Source organism: Psittacula echo (assembly GCF_963264785.1).
Source record: "Psittacula echo genome assembly, chromosome: 3".
In the NCBI taxonomy this organism is placed as follows: domain Eukaryota; kingdom Metazoa; phylum Chordata; class Aves; order Psittaciformes; family Psittacidae; genus Psittacula; species Psittacula echo.
The window spans coordinates 22,287,187-22,303,378 of NC_137736.1; the positions used below are offsets into that span (position 1 = coordinate 22,287,187).

Below are 16,192 nucleotides of genomic sequence, written 5' to 3' on the forward strand. Positions count from 1 at the left end.
ATCCAGTTAGGTTAACGAGTTAAAATTTTTCATTCAAGCAATTTTTGCATATGATGCAGAAATAGCATAAGGCAATGAATGAGAAAAGGAAAGTAACCTAGTTAATAGGTGATGGAGATGTATCAAAATGTTCTGCAACTGTAAAACTGCTCATACCTTGATCATTAAATTCTACTATGTGCACTCTGAAGTACACAGGACAGACAACAAATAGCTTGTGTACTGAAGACAATGAGGAGGTGTAGAAACGTTTAACTGAAAACCAAGCTTAATTTCATCGGATGTGTTTTACGATTTAATATTTCTCATTGTAGACTTGAGATTTTAAAAAAATCCCTTTGAAATCACACCCTTGAATATATATATGAACTATTCCAAGACTGGGGTTTTTTTGTTTTTTTTTTTCAGCCAAACTAGCATATATCCTGGTAACCTGTTCCTGCCTGCCTAGCAGAGTGATATCCTCTGCAATATCATAAGGCAGTCTGAGCCTATTAGCTACAATGATAGAGCTAAGTTTTGGGACCTCCTTAGCAGGCTGTGTTGATGCAGAGAGAAAGCTGACGTTCTGCGCACACAGGAAAAAGCAAGATCCCACTGCTCGACTATACAGAAACATTTAGAATACTAATACGCAAGGCAAACACACCCAAGCTGGAAGATTTCTTTGCAGTGTCTGGACTGCAAATAAACCTCTGTGAAAATGGGCTAGATAGTCTGTCATCTGATTTATGTCCTGCCTTATGTATAGCATACTGATTGGGATGGGCTTTCAGATCTGTGCTTTATATGTGGTTGGGATTGTGTCTTAATCCTCGAGTATTGCTGGATGAATGGGAAGGAAAGAAGAAAGAACTATTTGCTTCTCTAGTCTAGTATGAAAGGAGATTAGTCTTAAGTCATATTAACTTGCTTCTACTTTGGAATGCTTGCTGTTAGCAAGTTGAGACAGTAATTGGCTTTGTGATCTCAACTTAATTGCATCCCAGGGCTTGGGGTTAGTTTGAGTTCCTCTTGCATGTTCTTTGACTTTGTAAATTTTCAGTTTTAAGTTATTAATATATAATTATGAATATATATTATAAATATTAATATACATTAATATGTAGTATGTCATTAAACCTCTTTCTGCTTAGATTTCTATTGCCTTGAAGGATATCACTTTCATGACAAAGGAGAAGACTGCTCGGCTCATTCCAAATGCCATACAAATAGCAACAAAAGGAGAGAAGGTGAAAACCTGTATTGTGATGTTGGGTTTTGGTTGTTTTTTTTGTTTAGTTTGGGGGGGGCGGGTGTGTTTGCCTTTTATTTTATTTAATTGCAATGTCCAGGGCAGAGCAGTCGTAGTTTAATCACATTTAAAGATTTGATCACCAGACTTGGTGATCTAGTCCCTGTACATATTGGCTTGACAATTCAACCTAGAATTCCCTGGAATCCCAGAAAGTAAGGGAGTTTTTGTCCCACTGGTTCTCGAAGGAAAATCCTTTTAAAGTTCAGAGCATGACTTAAGAATGTGCATCCTCCAGACTGCAAAAATTTCAAATTCACTAGGTTTAAAGTGTCCCTGGAATTTCAGAAAACTGTTGAAAACAAAAGGAATGATGTTGTGGAGAAATCTACTTATAGAACATGTAATTTTATGTGCTGGGAAATGTAGGTTTTGGGTATCTATTTGGAAAAACTGAAAAGCATGATGTTCATGTGCAGTGCTCTTCCAGTATTTGTCTGCTCTCTCAATTTATTAACTTCAGTCATCAGGGAAGATAAACGTCTTTCTCTGCTAAACAGACATTCAAATGGGAAAGATTTTAATACTGCAAATGATGCATCTCATTTGATCTCATATTTTAATTATTTTGATTTCATATCTCCTTATGTGAAAAGACTAATGAAAGTAATATATGGTAGAAGGATGGAAAAGGCTGTGGCCTGCAAGAAATAGGTATGTGCAACTCTAATTTGTTCCACATCCTATTTAAAAATGGGAGAAAGATGTAGCTGTGTAGTTAGTTGAGGGGGGAGCTCTTCCTTTGTGCTGGAGATACAAAGGATTGCAAGCAGATGCCCAGAAGAGCAAGTGTCTTTATATACTAATGGAAAGCTAACTTTTACTTACTGAAAGTGATTAAAAAGTGTAGACTGCAACCCAGGTTTGTTGAATTTGAGAGGATCATGCTGTTACTGAAAACCTTAGTTTATTCAAGACGAGGAAGGATTCTGAGCTTGTTGAAAATACCTACAAGTGAGCTTTTATTTTATTTTAAACAAGTGAGCACTTTGTTTTTCCTGCAGTTTTTCTTCACATCGTTCAGTGCAAGAGACAGAAGCTACCTCAGTATCTTTCGCTTATGGCAGAATGTGTTGCTAGATAAGGTAAGCTTATAAGTGTGGGTGCCAGTGGTTAAGTAACAAAATAATATTTTTCTAATGTAAGAAGACATGTCTTTGGAGGATAAGAAACTTTCCTTAAGAAGTTAGTTTTTTCCTTCTCATACTGCCACCTACAACTTTGCTGTTGATGGAGTATTTTGTCTTTGAAGATAGGTTGCATGCTTTTCTTTACTACCAACTCAAGCAGGTATTACTAAATTGGCATACATTTGCTTAGCATTCTATGGCTAATTTGTGATCAACAAGGCAAGAGGCTTTTTCACTGAAAGCTTTTTATCTTTTTGAGGAAAAAGCCTAAAGTCACCTTCTCAGATAACTTAGTTGAACCTTTGCCAGCCAACTCATTACGACTCCCCTGACCTTGAATAAATGCAGTAAAGGCAGGCTGTATGAGATGGAAGTGTATTTTGGCAACTTCTGTTAAGTTAGTTTGATTTATATTGCAATTTGTGAATACTTAAGCTAATCTTCTTTCTAAAAATGTCCCGACAGTTTTGCAGAGCATCACTAAGTAATGCAATTTTTGTAAACCAATTCCTTCCTGTTTACGGCTCTTGTTGTTTAAATATTTCAACACAGTTGCAAATGAGCACTGAAATATCCATATGTAACTCTGTGCTACAGTGGTCCCCAAAGGCTTAAAGCTGTTGTACTGCTTAACTGTAGTACCCACAACAGTTTTTGGGGTTTTTTTGTTAGGTGAATTCTAGGGCAGATTAGAGGCACTTTTTGTCAAACAAAAGCTGGAAATAAGGGAAAGTGCCATTTAAGGCAAAACTAATGTTTCCTGCAGATCTTTTATCTCTTGTATTAAATACTATTTTATTGTAACATCCCAATTGTCTTGAATCCCGCAGCTAGTGCTGCAAAACCCACAATGCACTGTGTCATCTTTTGACTGGAATGTGCAACTGGAAACTAACCTCATTTTCTTTTGTTAAGCGTAGTTTGTCGGGAATGGTAATTGTGCAGTTGTTCAGTTCATGGTGCTGGAGGGTGAATGTATGGACATTCAGGTATTACAAACCTATCCAAGGAAGTGGACCAGAGGCAGCAAGCTCTCTGCTGCTCAGTGTTAGTTTTTCCCCTGTGTTTGTTCTCTTTGACACTGAAATGAGTGTCACATTAGAAACAATTTTTTACTTCAGAGCAGTAACTAAAGGATAGATATGAAAATAGAAGGCATGGACTGCATGTAATATGAGATGAATTAAGCCAGAGAGTTTTAGGGACCAGTAGCTTGGGACCTCACCTTATTCTTTATCAAATCTTGCTACTAGCATTACTTGCATCTCATTGAAGTATGCTGAAAGAGAAATCTGATGCAAATTTTTGCTTGGGGTTCTCAGTTGTAAGATAGAGCATTGCTATGAGGTGTAGGGCTTTTAATGTGGTATGTTTGGGGCTAATTATTGAAACAGGATTTCTGTTGGGTTGAGCTCCTGCTTCTGCACTGCAGTAGTGATTTCTGATTCTCTGCTAGAATGTTTGAGTCACCTGTCAGCCTGCTTTATGATGCTTTGATTCTTTATTGCTTAACCAAACTAGATCAAGGTATAGAGGGGCACTGAGGAGTTGAAAGTAGAAAGTGAAGTTGCCAGAGCTGGATCTGACATGGCTACAGTGACAGCTGTCCACTGACCCATTGCTAAAAGAAAGCCCTTGGTGCATCCAAGCATCTTTGCTGCTTTCTCCCCACCACCCTATGACAGGGACAGCATACGTTTGAAAGACATCTCCATGTGTCTGAAGCTCTGGCATGGTATGCAATGTCCTAAGTACGTGAAGCCTGGTGTTTCTGGGTTCCGGGCTCAGTGATCACAAGGATTCTGTCAGAATTTGTGAGGCTTGTGACAGAAAACCCCAAATCTCACCCTGGAACCAGTTTGAAAAGGAGCTGGCTTTAACATTTCTTCCCTGAAGAGCTAAGTAATTAAAGCCTATGGATAATGTAGTTATTATGTGAAGTGCATCTGCTAGACCTGGAAATGAAATCCAACTGTTAAATTCTGAAATAAAGAGTCCAGCGCAGAGCCGCAAAGATGATTAAGGGAGTGGAACATCTCCCTTATGAGGAGAGGCTGAGGGAGCTGAGTCTCTTTAGCTTGGAGGAGACTGACGGGTGACCTCATCAATGTTTACAAATACGTAAAGGGTGAGTGTCAGGATGATGGAGCTGGGCTTTTCTCAGTGATGTCCAGTGATAGGACAAGGGGTAATGGGTGTAGACTGGAGCATAAGAGGTTCCATGTGAGCATCAGGAAAAACTTCTTTACTGTGAGAGTGACAGAGCACTAGAACAGGTTGCCCAGGGGGGTTGTGGAGTCTCCTATGTTGGAGATATTCAAGGCCCAGCTGGACAAGTTCTTGTGTGATGTACTCTAGGTTACCCTGCTCTTGCAGGGGGGTTGAACTAGATGATCTTTTGAGGTCCCTTCCAACCCTTGGGATTCTGTGATTCTGGTGTCACCAGAAGTATCACTTCTGGTATACAGTGCTGGTTTGCACCGCCATCTGATGTGCAAATTGGGGATTATTTACCAATTCACATCCAGGGGATTGAATTTGTATTTACTTCAAACCATGTTTGTGCAGAGGTAATTTTCAGTCACTGGCATTGGCCTCTTCAGTGTGCTCTGGGCACAGATTTTGTGTTACAAGGTCTCACCTTTGAAGAATGACCTATCTCCGTTAAGGGGATGCTTCTTAAGCTTTTGCCACCTGCAGAACTTGTTAGTAGGGTCAGCATGCTCTTTCCCAGATCTCCATCTTGTGGCCATTCTGCCTTGTACTTTCAAGTACAACCTAGAGAGCTGAACAAGTAGTCTTCTGTGGAGTCTGCCTTTCTATTAGAAATTACTTGCATTATGTATGAAAAACAGTAAAGGATTACGTGCTCTTCCATGCCTAAGCTTGCTTTGGCCACCAAGATGCTCTCCTCCAGCTTTGTGTCACTGTTCTTGTAGGACTGCTGGTCTCCTTAGCTGGGCTGCAGCTCTCTAGCTCAAAGTTTCTCCTCTGGATCTTGCCCTCAGTAACAATACTGTGTGCATTTGGCACCCTTCAGCTTTGGTTCCTCAGGGAATCAATGAGTACCTTTAAGATGGTCCTTTCTTAGGCTATTTTGTTTTAAATGTCCATGTAAAGACTTTTTCTTTTCAAGGAAAAATCCACTTATTTTTCTCTAGTCCTATTGCAAAATGTGCTCAGTGAGTCTCTTAGGCTTACTATTGGGTATTTTTATTTAAATGCTCCTGGCTGAAGGGGAAGCATCATGGAAAATAAGGAGTTGTTAATGTAGGTCTGGAAGAGACATGACACCGGTTTTGATAAAACAGATAGCTGCTTCCACATCCATTGTGGCTTTCAATAATACATCAGTTTATAAAATCAGCCAAAATTCCTGTTTTGCAGTGGGCTTTCCAGATTGGTTAAACAAGTTTACTATTGGCTGCTATTGATAGTAAGAGCAGTGCCATTTAGACTTTTGCTTTATTTTGCTAAAGCTTTTGGGTGTCAAATATCCACCCAGTTTAAGGGAGAAGGAACAAATTAAAATCTAATTAGGCAGGTCATTCAAATCCCAAACAAACACAGCACTCCTTATTTCTAATGGAACAAGATCTTAACTTAATCAGTCTCACTTCCCATGAGTCCTCTTCGTTAGAGCTGGATTTATTTTCCTATTGTTCTTATGCATTGCTGGGTAGAGATTTGCACTTGTCTCCAGAGACATTGTAGCAGGTAAGTCTAGAGGTGTGAGAAGGGACTGGAATTTCTGATGAGCTGGGCTTCTTGTGGCAACATCTACCAGGACAGCAGTTCTGCCTTCTCCGGCAGCTTCTCAGGGAGGGTTGTGAAAAAGAGGTGTTTGTTTGCACCCTTGTGTGCAAGGAGGGGTCTTCTGGAGATCTGAAAGGGCTTGGATTGATTCTGACCTTCACGTTTGGGCAGTTAAAGGGGGGAGTTTACTCTTTCACTCACTAGCCCTCCGAACGAGCAATCGGACAGACTTCTGTATCAGAGTTGCCTGGTGTGAACGTGATGTGTGGTGGGGGTTTTTCTCTGAGGTAAACCTGTATTGAGTGTCCTGTTCTTATTTCTGCATGTCTGGGGGGGTAAAAATCAGCAGCTTTGCTTATGTCAGTGGTATTCTGTAGTATCACTTGTGCCATGCCACCACTTCATATAGAGTGAAACAAAGAATTGGTATTTTATGCTCCTGGCTGAAAAGACAAAACTGTGTGTCCCAGCTGCTTCTTGTAGCCTTTGTTTTTGTATACAAAGGGAACTGAGGAAAAACCCAGCATAGGCCATCACCTTCAGTGGGCAAAGTAATTCATGTTTAGGTTTAGCCTTTCAAGCTTCAGAGCTTCTCGAAACCATGCTCTCAGAAGCAGAAGTCTGACCCAGAAAATTTGTGCCCTTGCCTTCAGAACTTTTGCTTTATTGTATTGGAAAGGATGTCTGGTTTGATCTTGGGCTGTGACCATTAAGAACTTACTATATCTAGCTGAGCTAGGAATAATTGAGTAGAGTGCAAGAATCCTGTTTTAAAAGCAGAAGTGGGTAACATTGACTTTAGAGAACCACAGGAAACAGCTTTATAGATTCCTAAAATGCATAGCTGAAAAGATTCTGTGCTTTCCTCAAATCATTCAGCCCGCTGTGCAAGGGCAGCCTAATGTGCTCACACACTGGTGCAGACTGTGCTGGTGAATTTCATTAGTGACATTAGCTGTTTCCCGGTTATTTTCTTATGACTGGAAATAAACGCATTGTCAATAATGGGCATGGGAAGTGAAAGGGGCTTTGTTTCTGCCCTTTAATTTCTGGTTGCAAGGTGTGCTATCTAAACTTGCACCTCAGTCATATTCCCAAAGCATGTAATGCCTGCTCCTGGTTTTAGTCACTTAAGGGGAACAGCTGTAGGTAGTTGTGTTTGGCTGTGAATTTACTGCTCCAAAAGACAGTGTGCCTAGGGAAAGTAAGGCAGCTATGTGTTGCTGCATATGTTTTTAGCACTGCATTGCTTTGTGGAACGAACCCCCATGGCAGAGGCAGGCATTAGCTGGTGTGACCCTTGCTTTCTATGTGTGTGTTTTGTGTTTTAGTGTTTCCTTTGTCCTGGGTGGGATTGAATACCTTGAACCTGATCACTACCCATGAGATGCTTGTGCCAGCTGCTTTCTGAAAAGACCAAAACTTTGTTGTGCTGCAGACTACCCGGGGGAAAGCCCCTCTTCCAGTGCGGCCGTGTGCCGGTCCGGGCTGGGTTTGCCCTGACCCCGCACGTTGTACCCCTGGTTTTGCGGGGGAACGATCTCCCTCTCGTTGCAGCTGGGGGTCCCGCATCGAGCCGGGGCAGAGCGGCACCCGTGGCCGTGCTGGCGACCGGGGCCGGCGCTTTGACGGTGCCCGGCTTCCCCCCGCCTCCCCCCGCGCCGGGGAGAGCGCTGCCCCGGTCCCGCTGGCGGGAGCCGCTGCCGGCGGGCGGGGAGGTGGTAGTGGGGGAGCTGTCCCCGGGCGGGCCTCGCCGCCGCCGAGCAGGAAGTGGGAGCGCGGCGGCACCGGGAGAGGCCGCGGGTGGCCGGGGAGGAGAGCGGCGCCGCGGGAAGCGCCAGGTTCGTGGCGGCGGGGCTCGCGGCGGGGGTGCTGCAGCCAGGGGGGTAGAGCGGCCCGGTGAGTGTGTGTGTTGCTGGCCGGGGGTCAGCGCTGTTCGCTGTGTAACACTGCGCGTAGTGTAACACTCCACAGGTGGAAGCGGGGAGGGGGAGAGGATCGCTTAAAAACGCTCTAAATAATGCATGGGTATTTAATGCGATCATTTCATGCACATAGTAAGCAGTACTTGTGTAACTGCCTCATTAGCACAGTGCTGTTCCCTTGATCAATATGGATTGTGGCTGAGGCACATTTTCCAGGATGGTATCTCTCTTTTAGGATTACTGGTATTGCTCTCTGAGCTCTGCTAAATCCCAGAACCTTATCTCCTGTCTCTTTTTTCTTTTTTTTTTTCCTCTCTTTTTTTTTTTTTTCTTCATGTTTTTATGTTTTTGTGTTTTCAATAGCCCTTCACAGCTGAAGTGGACTTTGAAACCTTTGAAGCTGGTTGCGTACTTTGCCAATATGAGTTTGTCATACTACTTTCACTTCCTAACTTCCCCGATGATCTGAGAGAACTTAAGTATATCCCAGTATCTATGGGAATTCATGAAGAGAGGCAGAGATCTTACAGAGAAAGAGAAGAGTAGCTAGTGGTGAGTCAAAGTAATACTGTTGCTGAGCAAGAGCAACTTTTCTTTAAAGGAAGTTCTGGTGGTCTTCCAAAGTGAGACTCTCCTGTCCCACCCTGGCAATGTGGATAGTTGGTGATGGACCTAGACAGACAGTAGTGACTGAAACGCAAACTGTTCTCAGCGTCCTGAGGAACAGGCATGGATCTATTAAGTAGTTTGTCCAAGATCAAAGAGGGAGTCCTGGCTGTCTACTAGTTACTGGTCTTGTGACCAGTATTCAAGAGGCACTGAATTTCACGAACACTGTGAAAACGCTGGTGACATGTGAAGAAGCAAGTAATGGCTACAAGTGTGTGTTTTCTTGAAGTAACAATTTTTCTTGTGTCTGACATTTCTGGTTTAAAAGTGGGTTTAGGGATATGACTTCTGTGTTTCCCAAACAGTGGTTTGAGACTATGGGGTAGACATGAGTACAGTTCCCCAGAATGCTGAAATCCAGTCTTGAAATGTGATACCAAAATGCTTTCAGTCCTTGTCAGAATTGAGGTTAAAGGCTGTGGTGTAACTCAGACTTCTGGTTTACCTCCTGCGCCTTATTGTCCCATACTCTAGTTTTTGACTAGCCTGCTTTATTTCAGAGGCTGACCAAGCAGGAATTCTGGCAGCTGGTGCACCAGAGCTATGGCTCTGAGCTGGGCCTGAACAGTGAGGAGATGGAGAGCTTCCACTCATCATCTGAGGACAACGGGCAGTCTCGGTAAGGAGAGGCTATAAAGCTCATTGAAGCACTCTGGGGAGAAGCACTGTCCTATTTCTTAGAAATTCTGTTTCCAAAGTGTTGCTGTAGCCTTGCTGGAAAGGTTAAACCTATAGTAAAAGGATGCAAAGAACCAAACTGCATAAACTGATCATCCATAAAAACTGAATTGTGTTCATTGCCTAAAATGTAGGAGCACAGCTGAGGCCCTTAGAGGAGGGAGATTTGAAGACCTCGTTCTCCTTGGAACTGCTTGGGGATACCAGCAGGATATCTTAATGAGAAAAGGTTGCTATTTAAGCTATCTAGTCAGGGTCTGTATGCCCTTCAACAATATGGAAGGGCTGAATGGAATAGAGCTACACATGATGTTCAGACACTTTCTGCTGCAGAGACTGAAACACTTGTTTTATTTTGTTCTCCGGATGTCTGAGGTATTAGCTTATTCTTGTGTTGTCCTCATCTTGAATTAGGAAGCTGGAATAATCTAACTGCATGTGGATTATTTTTTTTAAAGCAGTTACCTGGACTTATGAACTGCCAGTGTCAGTCTAATAATGTGGCTTTAATTTTTGTGTCTGTACATGAATAAGTATGGCTCTACAAAACTAAACAATGTAATTTACGTCTCTTTTCAACGCTGTCTTATCTGAGTATGTTTGCTAGAAAATGAAAAAAAACCCCAAAAAACAAAAACAAACAAAAAAAACCACAAACAAAAAAACCAAACAAAAAACAAACAAAAAACCCCCCCCAAGTTAATAGCAAGCTTTTTTCTTTTTCCCCCCTGTAATAAAAATGCATTACTTTGCAACTCTGGAATCAGGGGGGCAGGGGAAAAACATCTTCTTAAACTTTCTTAAAACCTTCTATTTCCAGGTTTGTTCTTGGCTATCTCCATTTCCTCTTTTTACAGCACGCACTCTCTGATTCACCTGTACTTGGTTTTGCTAACTTTGTGGTCAGAAGCTGAATATTCTGAGAGGTGGTTAGCATGGGGAAAATGGCTTGTGAGATGAATGAGCTGGATGTGGGAAGAATGAGTTGGTAGTTTTTGAAGTTAGCTGAACAGGCATGGTTTGAATTCAGAAATCACACATGAGAAGCTTTCTCAGATTTCTCAGACCTTCTGTCTCCAATGATATCTTCCTTCTTGCTTTGGACAGATCCAGCATTTGTGAAGATTCTGGAGAAAGGGATGAAAAACTGCCTAAAATGATTGGTTTAGTTCGGGAACCCACGCTTCGAACAGAAGGAGAGTCACTCAATAGACACGCGTTGCCAGGAGTAAGTCCTGACACAGCCTTTCTTGCTATTTGTAACTGATAAGCATATATACTTGTATATGCTTATATAAGTGTAGGATGCATGAGCATTTTAACTTCTAAAGAAGCCCTTGGGAATTCATAAAATAGTCTAGGTAGTTTTCACATCAGAAAATATGAATAGCTTCAGGTTTCAGGAATATTTATGGAATTTGGAAATGATCAAAGTTCATAAAAGAATATTGCTTGTGTGAGTTGCAGCAATGTCTTATCACTAATTCACTGCATAACCTGGCTGGAACACTGAGGCTTAAGCCCTGTTTTTGTGGAGTGTGTGTTTTTATTACTAAAAACAAACAAAAATTAACTTTGTTTTTTATCTACCTTTCTAGGGACCATTTTTAGCCAAGTGCTTTATGAAAGTAATGCTTTTGTTTGCTTACAGTGCTTTCTTGCTTGTGCTATTAGTTGTTTAAAAAGTATCTCCTCTTATACTTTTGTCTTTCCTATACATGAGGTTTATTGAAGGGTATTTATGCTGTGTTACTGCCTTCAAAGATCAGTTAGTCTGCTGTTACGAATATATGAAACCTTTTTTTTAATTGTAATTTCTGGAAATGTTTCAAAAAGGAAGGGGAACTCCCCTGTTTCATATAATGTAGATGAGTTTTGCCTTAATGCCTTGGGTTAATACGTGTTACCAGCATGAATGCTTCACTCAGTACTGCATAATTTTGTGAATATATTTTTGTTTGGGAGGGCAAGTGCACTGGTAGCAGTATCTGAGGTGTGCACAGTGCTCAGCACAGTTGCCATGTGTAGCTGTAGTCCTGAAAGGTTACAAACATTTTCTCTTAACAGATACCGCAAGGGAATGATCTTGGAAAAGCAAATAAAGCAGTAAAGCGTTTCTTATACTTTCCAATAGAGTTGAGTACCTAACTGCTGTTTCTGATCTGGAAAATTTGAGGAGGGAAGAAAGGAGATGATTGTAGTAGTTTTTACTACCATGTAAATCTTCCGGCATTTGTCACTTGCTAAAACTGATCTGGAGGTTAAGCAGGCTTTAAATAGTTCTGCCAAAAATCCAAGTTAATGACTAGAGACTTGTACCCAACAAACAAGACTGGTATTTGTCAGATGTTAAAAGCTTAGTTAATTGGGTGATGGGTGTCCCTCATGGAAATCCTAGCAGTATGAAACCAGGTTTTTGGAGAGATGTAGGGGAGGCCTAGGAGGACCGTGGATGCTGCTGGAATTTGATCTCTTTAGGATAACTAAAAATCTGCCTGGGTAGCCTTGGTTTGGACTTGTAAGTCCTACTTGCCACAAGAACAAGCCATTTAAACTAATTGCTCTGCCTGGAAAAGTGTTTTGTTTACCTATAGGGTGCCACACCCAGAGATGTCTCTTGCAGGTGCTAAATGTAGTTGGGCATGTTGGTAAGCAGGAATGCCTGGGGATTTGGTCTGTATGCAAGGAAAAACATTAGGATTCTCCCTTGTATAAACTGCCTTTTAGAAGTCTTTTAATTATAGTGTAAAAGCACAGTCTTGATAAATGTGTAACTGAACTGTTTAGTTTACTGTTTCAGCGTAACTAAAATACATAATGAGTGTGTTCAGCTATATGTCTCATTTGATATTTCTTAAAAATGTCAACACTGTCTCCACAGCCCCAGGATTACAGCGTATTCTGTAGAATCACAGGGACAGTAGGAGGAGGTGGTAGTGCTCTAGAATGTATCTGTCAAAACCATTGCACTGATGGTACAAAACACACTTAACACCTTCCAAAGACTGGAGGAAAACATGCTTAGCCTCTCCTTTTCTGTTCTGATAGACAAAGTAAGTCCCAAAGCTCTATTCAGTGGAAGCTGTGAACTAATGGAGGCGTTGGCTATAGGACTTGGCCTGTCTTGGAAAAAGTATTGTCAGTAGCTGTCCCTAGCTGGTTAAAAGAAAAACTGTATGTAACACCAGTCATGGCTCATCTGCTTCTCTAAGTGCAGCTCATCTCAATGTAGGAACCACCTTCTCACCTGTGTTTTCAACCATCTTTTCTCTATCTGTTGTAGGGAGGCATTCCAGTCCCAGAGCCTGCTGTTCACAGGTTAAAAACCAGAAAAGCCTTGGCACAGAGATCAGCAGTATTGGACTAGCTCAGGAGATAATACATAAAGAAGAAATTACACATCTTCAACTCCACCTGACAGATCTGAAAATCATTTCTCTTTAGCATAAAAAAACCTAAACACCCACCCACATCCCTCTGCAAAAAATAAAGTAACCTTCAAACCCCAAGAAAGCCAATTTGAGTTATTCCAAAGGCCTCAGCATGAATCTCCTCTTCCCTGACATCATGAAAGGCTTTTTTGTAGGAGCTATTGCCCTTGTCTTCTGACGTGAGCCTGACGTTCCTGTTCTGCTCATGGCATAGTAGGCTGCTGTTATGCTGCTGATGGGAGCTCCACTTTTTCACCAGATCCCTAATCATCATCAAAATGCAATGCAAGCTCCTTGGATTTGAGCTGGATCTGCATGTCAATTTTTAGACTATTTTACCACAGCTAGCTCCTGTCTTCCATCTGTATTGGCAGAGTATTTTGACATAGAAATGTTGGTTCTGTCCTAGTTCCTGTTGCGTGACTGAGTGTAATTTTAGGCATGGTAGCTCCATGGTAGCTCTTTTCAATAGGAGCATTTGTTCACTGATCTGCTTTTCTGATGCAGTTTTTTGACCTTGAGGGAGTATTTCTGCCTGCTTATGCTGCAGTTAAATTCATGCCTGTCTGTTTCCCAGCCACCCACCTTCTGCTGATGTTCCTCAGTTGCACAGAAAAGTAGATGGTCTTTATTGAAGAAAGCAAAGTACAGGAAGTACACGATGACTTTTCAAGTAACGGATGCTCTTGCTTTTTTGAGTCAGTGCTGAATAATCTGCAGGGATGATTGTGTATTGCAGATGAATTGGAGCTACTCAATAAAGGAGGCCTGATCTTACTTATTTTATGGTCTGTGTAGTACTGCTGTAGAGGCTGTAATACTGCTGATTTCAGCTGTTCCATTGGAGGCAATGGGAGCTTTGTGGAGAGATTGAGAATGAAAACTATGATTTGATGCTCATAGCCAAGCTTTTTGGGTGGCATTTGGAGGTGTACAAACCTTGTGCATACAGTTCCACTAGAAATTACTTTTTGAAGTATGCTATGGCATGTAAGGTTAGCCACCAGTTCTTAAAGTTTAGGGTTAAAAGCTGCATCATTGATTCAGTGACTGATGTTTTTGGGGGTTTCCTGCTGATTGGAGATGGCAGATGGTACTCTGTTGCTTTGTTTCCAAGAAGGTAGCATTTTATAAATAGGATGGCTCTAGCCAGTGTTTTAAAACTTTTTTGTCAAAGGGTAATGGAGCTGTACAAAATAAGAATACATTTCAAATCTGTAATTGTCACTTTCAGATATCTAATTGCTGATAAAAGGGGGGCCCTGCCTATTTCATTGTGCTTCCCCTCAATAGTACTGGACCTCTGGCTAAACTGTCAGGAAAAAAATAACCTGATCAATAAAAAGTAAAAAAATCTGTGTTAGTTTAATGAATATGTAAATGCATCAATGCAGGGAAGGAGAACAATCTGTGCAGGTGGTTGTAGGGGGACTGGGTGAGGAATAAACTGTCCCGTTTAAGGCAGCTTTTGGTATAACAGTACAGATAAGTAGTTCTGTTACTTGTTACCAGAGTAAAGTGAAAACTTGAAATAGAGGAAGGGAGATAGGCTGTGGCAGTGGAAAGGGGAGAACTTAGTGTTTGACTGTGTGGTAATTGAGCAGATAGAACTTGTGGCTGCTTTTACATGGCTTTATTCTTTGATGGTAACTTTTTTTAAATGGCTTCTGATTACAAATGCTTTTTTTTTTTTTTCCTTTCCTCTTGATTGTTTAAGGTGGAGGAGTCCCCAAGTGAAAAGCAGGTAAAGAAGAGCCCCTTTCCATCTTCAGAAAGAAAATCTGTTAAGCTGGTCAGGAGCAGGTCTTTAGAAAAGTCCTTGGACCTGAATGAGAATGAAGATCCTCCAGAGAAAAGCAGTGCCTCAGACAGTGAAGAAGGTAAATCTCTTGACAGTTGGGATCTATAAGACAACCTGACTGGTGTTCCATCTCACTTCTGGAGCAAGTTAGAGAACTTTCTGATATTATGAAACTTGCTGCTCATTTGTTTCACAGAATTGTAACAAAACCATCTTTGTATCTTACTTAGTTTCTGAGGAGGAAGAAAAAGTTGGTGGTGCTTAGAATGAAAACAAATTGTGGTTTTGCTTTTTCTCCTTTGTTGGCTAGAGAGTTGCTAACAGCTTAAACAAAAAGATAAAAAATTGGTTTATTTGACAATGTGGTGGTGGGTGCTCACTTTTCATGCTCTCACAGGTGCTTCAAATATTTTACTTTCTTCCATTTTCACTTCTTGGGAACTGCTGGGAAACATTTTTTACCATTCTTCAGTTTTTGAAACATCTCCCCACTCCCACTTCTTTACACTTCTCCCTAAGGCATATGGGCTTCAGTGTTATTGATGGGGTAAACTGAGGAACTCACTGAAAACCCAGGCAAGACAACTCAGACTTCAGGAGTGTATTGTGCATATTTTGAATCTGGTCTGAAGGTGAAAAAACCTTCACATGTATCTTGCAGCAGATTATACTTTGTGTTCCAGCACAGTTAGTATCTTAATGGATCCTAATATCTCATCCTCAACTCCTACATCATTACCTGGTATAAGATGAGGAGAAACTTGGACCACAGTAGTGCAGTGATTGTAACCTGGTTGTTCTGTGCTTCCTTTCGCCTTCTCACCGTAGGAGAGAAAAGCATCTCTGTATGTCTCATAATGGTTTTGGTATAAGTATTTCTGCTACCTCCTGGGGAGATAGTAAGGGCAAACTGTGCCTTCTACCTAGACTGGATGACAGAGAGACTTGTGCTGTGGTCTGTGGGTGCTTGTTCTGTGGCCCCACATTAACCACTGACAACTTCTTGCTCTAATTTGAATGTTTCACTTATCTTGGTGAACTTCTGTGTGAAAGGGCCATAGTTGTTCAAACAGCTCACTAAGTTGTGGTGGATGTTCTGCTAAATATCCCAGTCTTGGATTTTGCAAATGCCTTTGAAACGAGGTGTGCACAACCTGGATTGATTCCAAAGTTATATGGTGGTGTGCAAATGATAGACAGGAAAGCTCAACAGTGGCAGTGTGCTCAGTGGCAGCTGCATATTTCTTTCATATGTGAAGAGATAACTTAACTTGCTTTCATCGTCTGTTGACAGGAACAGAGGAGTTTGGTTAATTGAGGCCAGTTCTTAATCTGGCTGAAAAACTTTGCATCTCATCCTTTCAGAGTTAGCAACTGAAGTTGCTTGTAGGTGTCATGATGTTGGAATCACGGAGGTGTCCAGGAAAGCTTTCAGAGTCATGGACTGAATTGACTGCCTGCAAGTTGTGGTTGTTGGCTGAGGATATACTTTATGTTCATCTAACCTT

General features: G+C 41.5%; 1 protein-coding gene across 1 annotated transcript in view; it reads left to right on the plus strand.

Annotated features, from left to right (window-relative positions):
• GRAMD1C (GRAM domain containing 1C) overlaps positions 1 to 16,192 on the plus strand; it is a gene marked incomplete at both ends in the record, with an annotated part of 56,735 nt that overhangs the window by 25,649 nt on the left and 14,894 nt on the right. The window contains 5 exon segments of the mRNA XM_080613499.1: positions 1,137 to 1,232; positions 2,299 to 2,379; positions 9,275 to 9,393; positions 10,560 to 10,680; positions 14,601 to 14,763. Of these exon segments, the coding sequence (XP_080469625.1) occupies positions 1,137 to 1,232; positions 2,299 to 2,379; positions 9,275 to 9,393; positions 10,560 to 10,680; positions 14,601 to 14,763 (580 nt within the window).